This window comes from Ailuropoda melanoleuca, chromosome 8 (genome assembly GCF_002007445.2).
Source record: "Ailuropoda melanoleuca isolate Jingjing chromosome 8, ASM200744v2, whole genome shotgun sequence".
Taxonomy (NCBI): domain Eukaryota; kingdom Metazoa; phylum Chordata; class Mammalia; order Carnivora; family Ursidae; genus Ailuropoda; species Ailuropoda melanoleuca.
The window spans coordinates 72,726,426-72,732,425 of NC_048225.1; the positions used below are offsets into that span (position 1 = coordinate 72,726,426).

Genomic DNA, 6,000 nt, shown 5'->3' on the forward strand with positions numbered 1-6,000 from the left:
CCAACCACCTGCACGACGTGCTCAATGGGAGCCCCCTCCGCTGGGGCCCTCCAAATACCCAGGGCTCTTCTCCAGGTCCGTGACTTGGCACAGCAACGTGTCCACTGAGAACGCCCGTTCTCCCTCTTCTCCCACCCAGGGGAGGGCTCATCCTTAAGACTTGAAAAAAAGCCCCTCTAAAAATGAAAGAAAATAGAGATCCCACATTGACGAATGAGGCTCACAGACAAATTCAAACCCTGACCTCCCCATTGTCAGAGAGCAGAGAACCTGAAAAAAGGCAGAAGAAAAGAAACAGTAATGTAAAATATTTTTTGTAAGATTTTATTTATTTATTTGGGGCACCTGGGTGGCCCAGCTGGTGAAGCGTCTGCCTTCGGCTCAGGTCATGATCCCGGGGTCCTAGGTTCGAGTCCAGCATCGGACTCCCTGCTTGGCAGGGAGTCTGCTTCTCCCTCTGACCCTCTCTCCTCTCATGCTCTCTCTCATTCTCTCTCTCTCTCTCTCAAATAAATACATAAAATCTTTTTTTTTTTAAGATTTTATGTGTTTATTGGGTGGGGGGAGAGCACAAGGTGGAGTAGCAGACAGAGGGAGAACCAGACTCCTTGCTGGGCAAGAGCCTGATGCTGGACTCGATTCCCGACCTCGGGATCATGACCTGAGCCGAAGGCAGACACTGAACTGACTGAGCCACCCAGGCGTCCCAATAATGTAAAATATTTTTAAATGAAGAAAAGCAAAGAATGGAGAGGAAAGAGAAACTCCAAGAATAGTTAATCTTGAGACAGGAGAGGGCTTCCTAAGCAGGATAGAAAACTTGAGGCCCACAGAAAAGGGATAGATTCAGCCACGGAAAAAGTCATCACTTCTGTACAACACAGTAAGCAAAGCTGGGGGAGAAAACATAAAAGGCAAGATATCTGATTTATTAACAAGAAAAGAATTAAAGTCCAGAATTTAGAAAGAGCCTCAAGAATTGATGAAATCACAAACAGTTTGACAGAAAAACTGGAAAGGGATTTCATGGGGCAATTTGAAGGAGTGTAAATTGGTTAACCTTTTCTTTTCTTTTCTTTTTTTTAAGTGTACACTTGGGAGAACCTAAAATGCACAGAACTTTGATAGGGAATGGTCTCTAAGATGTAGGTTAATTTTTTAAAACTCCATAAGCAAAGTAGGGTAGCAGACTGGTATGCTACCAAATTTATTTTTTAGACGGAAAAAACAGAAGACACATTTTATTTGCCTAAAGATGCACAGACTATCTCTAGATGAATACACAAAAACTGGAAAAATTAGTTGCATCCAAAAAGGGAAATAGAGGGCTGAGGTAGGAGGGAGGTGTTGCCTTTGGGGATATACTACCTATCCCCCCAAAACAGCATCCCAAATACATCCTATCCCCAAAGAGGTAAACCTAAGTAAGTAAATAAATTCAATCTTTTTTTCAGCACAGTCTCCAGATCCCAAAAAACAAAGAGAATTCTGCTTAAACAAACGTTTAAAATAACATACCCTTTGGCTCGCCAACGTCACTGGTAGGAATAAGTTTTATCCAGAAATACTCTCAGGTGCACAGAGTTGTGTGCTCACTGTAGCATTTTATTTGTAAGACAGAAAGCTGGACTCAAATCCCATAAATCCCATAAATCGGGGATTGTTTAAATGAATTATGGTGCATCTATACTGTGAAATACTATGTAGCCATTAAAAAGGATGAAGTAGATCTATGTTCTTTTTTTCTTTTAAAGATTTCACTTATTTCTCTGAGGGGTTGGGGAACAAGTGGGGAGGAAGGGAAGAGGGAGAGGGAGAAGCAGACTGCCAGCTGAGCAGGGAGCCCGACTCGGAACTCGGTTCCAGGACCCTGAGACCATGACCTGAGCCGAAGGCAGATGCTCAACTGACTGAGCCACCCAGGCGCCTCTCTACGTTCTTTTTTTAAAGCTATCTCTACACCGAACATGGGGCTTAAACTCATGACCCCGAGATCAAGACTCACACGCTCCCCCAACTGGGCCAGCCAGGTGCCCCTATGTTTTTGATACTGGAAGACATCCAAGTCCCATTGTTAAGTCAAAAAAGTAAGTCACAAAGCACACAATAATATATGATCCCCATTTATGTATTTTTAAAAGCATATTCAATATATTAAGGCTGGTCCTACAGTTAGGAATGCAGATAATATTTTATCATGTTTTATAATATAGGATCAATAAACTATACATTGCATCTTCACCTGTACTTCCTGACTCGGTTGGCATATACTCAGGCACTGAAGAAGACCTAGAAAATACTACACCTCCAGTGGTTCCCACGCAGGTGAGGAGAGGGAATGAAGAAGTGGAGGGAATTTTCTTTTCCTATACATTTTTCTCTTCTAAAAAAACTTTTATAATAATTCATGGGTTTTTTTGTTTTTTGTTTTTTAAAGATTTTATTTATTTATTTGACAGAGATAGAGACAGCCAGCGAGAGAGNGATCAATAAACTATACATTGCATCTTCACCTGTACTTCCTGACTCGGCATATACTCAGGCACTGAAGACGACCTAGAAAATACTACACCTCCAGTGGTTCCCACGCAGGTGAGGAGAGGGAATGAAGAGGTGGAGGGAATTTTCTTTTCCTATACATTTTTCTCTTCTAAAAAAACTTTTATAATAATTCATGGGTTTGTTTTTTGTTTTTTGTTTTTTAAAGATTTTATTTATTTATTCGACAGAGATAGAGACAGCCAGTGAGAGAGGGAACACAAGCAGGGGGAGTGGGAGAGGAAGAAGCAGGCTCATAGCAGAGGAGCCTGATGTGGGGCTCGATCCCATAACGCCGGGATCACGCCCTGAGCCGAAGGCAGACGCTTAACCGCTGTGCCACCCAGGCGCCCCATGGTTTTTTTTTTTAAAGTTACTACATTCTAGGCATGCTTTCCATTACTCATCCCAGGTCACAGTTTGCAAGTGGCAGGGGTGGGTGCCGGCCACCCGACTTCAGATAGTGCTCTCGCTACAGTGCTCTCTCTCCTGCTCCTTGAGTCAAAACCAAACCCAAACCCAAATCTGATGTGCCTCCTCCTGTTTTACTGCAGCTCACATAGAAAACGCCTTCCTTTATGCTCCCAGCTTCCCTGAACAGATCTGCCCTGAATGCCCGCTGGGCCCGTAACTGGCCAAGGGACCAGATACCACCGGGCTGTAAGTATGCTCCCGGTGGAAGACTAGAATCAGATGAGATTAGCACCGGCTGAATGAATGAAGGCCTGTGTCATAAAGTCAACCCTTCCTCCAAACTCCAGGCAGCACCGATAGCTATCTCCGGTTTTGTTGATGTTTTTTGTTCTCAAAGATAAACAGCTAGAAGACTCCACTCCTCCCCTCCAGTCATGCTTTATTGCATCTCGGAATGACAAGTGCTTCCTAGGGTCTAACCCAGACGTTGCAAGCTGGCAGTCTGCAAGCAACAATCAGCCTGCACACACAATTTGATCGCCCTGCACCTTTTGAAAACTGTTTTGAATGAGTTGCCGACTTTAAAAACATGAGATTTTTTTCCCCATAAAAACTTAGAGCTCCCCCCCAAATGCAGGCCAAGCCACAATGTGCTGGAGCTGGGTTGCACCTGCACCTGTCTCTTTATAGGGAGGCATGCTCCCAGCCCCCCCACAGCAGTCTTCCCCTACCAGCAACCCCCCACTTAGAACCCCTCTCCGCCGCCCCCCACCAGCCCTCCTCCTGCAGGCAAGGCTTCCTGACTGGCCCAGGCAGCCGCAGAGTTTACACCACAGAACTGTACCTCCTTTGGTAGACATTTAGGTCAGTCCCAGTTCAGCCCATTCTGCCTTCCACGGAACACAAACAAACAGCTCAGCCCCTCTGACCACATGGTCGTCCTTCGTCTGATTCTCCCACCGTGCAGGGCTGCAACACAAAGAGAATGGTATGAACACCTGAGTCCTTGGATTTCGTTTCTAAAATGCCACGCAGGCCTCTTTTGGAGGGGTCCCTAATCTCCCTGCCACAGCGGAAGAGCTCTGGGGCAGGGAGAAGTCCTGAGTTCAAGGACCTGCCTATGTGAAAAGCATTGCCAAGTCCAAAGACCTGAGTTCAATCCCGGGTCCTGGGCCGAGTGCTTGCCTCTCGTGTGTCTGTTTTCCCACCTATAACAGGCTAATTGTGCTTCACAGGCTAAGTGAATGAAATTTTAAAAAGTGTATATGAAAAGTACTTATGAACATCTTACAGATACAAAACAAGACAGGCATGGACTACAACAAGAAAAGAGGGGCGCTTTGGAAGAAGTGACAGACATGGATGAAACAGATCCTAGTTAAAGAAAGCTGGACGAGGAGCCTGTGTCTATGTGATCTGAGGTCCTCCCGCCTCCTCTTTCTGCCTGGAGGGCCTGGGAAATGCCTCTCCTCACCTGTCTCCGAGGCTGCTGTATGATGGATCCTAAGGGAAAGCCACTTATTTCCCCATGCAGGACCTCTTCCCAGCTCATTCCCAGGGCCAGGGCGCAGGGAGAGAGGAGGCTGGCCAGCGGGGTCGGAGGCCCGGTGATGCCCGTCCCCCCAGCCTCTAGCACGCTGAGATGAGCTTGCCCGAAGTCACCATTATCCCCATTGGACACATCAAGGCACTAAGGTCCTTTCCCTCCAAAACCACGCCACCTCCCTGCTTCACAGTGAGGAGGATCGAACGGCCCGCTCTTGAAAGCACTTCGCAAGCACGGATGAAAGGTACTGCAGCGAACAAAAACAGCCGCAGAGATGTTCTATCAAGTGGTGCCCAAGCACGGCCGTGTGGTTACTGGAAATAACAGGCTAATTGTGCTTCACAGGCTAAGTGAATGAAATTTTAAAAAGTGTATATGAAAAGTGCTTATGAACATCTTACAGATACAAAACAAGACAGGCGTGGACTACAACAAGAAAAGAGGGGCGCTTTGGAAGAAGTGACAGACATGGATGACACAGATCCTAGTTAAAGAAAGCTGGACGAGGAGCCTGTGTCTATGTGATCTGAGGTCCTCCCGCCTCCTCTTTCTGCCTGGAGGGCCTGGGAAATGCCTCTCCTCACCTGTCTCCGAGGCTGCTGTATGATGGATCCTAAGGGAAAGCCACTTATTTCCCCATGCAGGACCTCTTCCCAGCTCATTCCCAGGGCCAGGGCGCAGGGAGAGAGGAGGCTGGCCAGCGGGGTCGGAGGCCCGGTGATGCCCGTCCCCCCAGCCTCTAGCACGCTGAGATGAGCTTGCCCGAAGTCACCATTATCCCCATTGGACACATCAAGGCACTAAGGTCCTTTCCCTCCAAAACCACGCCACCTCCCTGCTTCACAGTGAGGAGGATCGAACGGCCCGCTCTTGAAAGCACTTCGCAAGCACGGATGAAAGGTACTGCAGCGAACAAAAACAGCCGCAGAGATGTTCTATCAAGTGGTGCCCAAGCACGGCCGTGTGGTTACTGGAAAGCAGACCTCTCGGAAGCGCACCAGAGCGTCCCAGTTACCCAGCCGACATTCTCACCTCGCATGCCTTCGTCAAAAGGTGCCACGGGTTAATTAAGCTCTGGCCCCGAAGGCTGGCCCAGTCCCCCCAAAGCTAACCGAATCTCCTTCTGGCTGGCAGATGCGAGGGGCGGAGGCGCCCACCCAGCCGCGCCGGGGGTCGGCCCGGCGACCTCTGGGCGCGCCTCCCGCCCAGCCTCGGGAGCGCCCTGAGCCCGACTGGGAGGAGGAGGCTCACCTGGTCCTCACGGATTCCAGCCAAGGGGCGAGGCCGCTTGGCACCCCCACCCCCACGTCTGTCCCCCAACGCGGCGTGAGCCCCTTGTCTTGAGGGAGCACGGCCCCTTCCAGCCGGGTCCCGGGCATGCACCGATGTCCTCCCTGCCCGGGGGGTCTTAGAAAGGGGCTGCGGGCGGCGCTGCAGAAATGGGGCGCCCCGGGGTAAGGGCCTGTCCGAAGCTCCCGGCCGCAGGAGAGGGACGCGCCCCC

General features: G+C 49.2%; 1 protein-coding gene across 4 annotated transcripts in view; it reads right to left on the reverse strand.

Annotated features, from left to right (window-relative positions):
* The window catches only part of GPR161 (G protein-coupled receptor 161), a 50,222-nt gene that overhangs the window by 40,811 nt on the left and 3,411 nt on the right, over window positions 1-6,000 (reverse strand). For 2 of the 4 annotated variants that reach the window (XM_019808896.2, XM_034666689.1), the window contains exon 2: window positions 3,797-3,921. In XM_019808896.2, coding sequence (XP_019664455.1) covers window positions 3,797-3,812 — 16 coding nt within the window. In that variant the 5' untranslated portion in view covers window positions 3,813-3,921. Of the gene's footprint in view, window positions 1-3,796; window positions 3,924-6,000 lie in introns of those variants that run through there. The other 2 variants (XM_034666690.1, XM_034666688.1) reach the window with 2 other exon arrangements.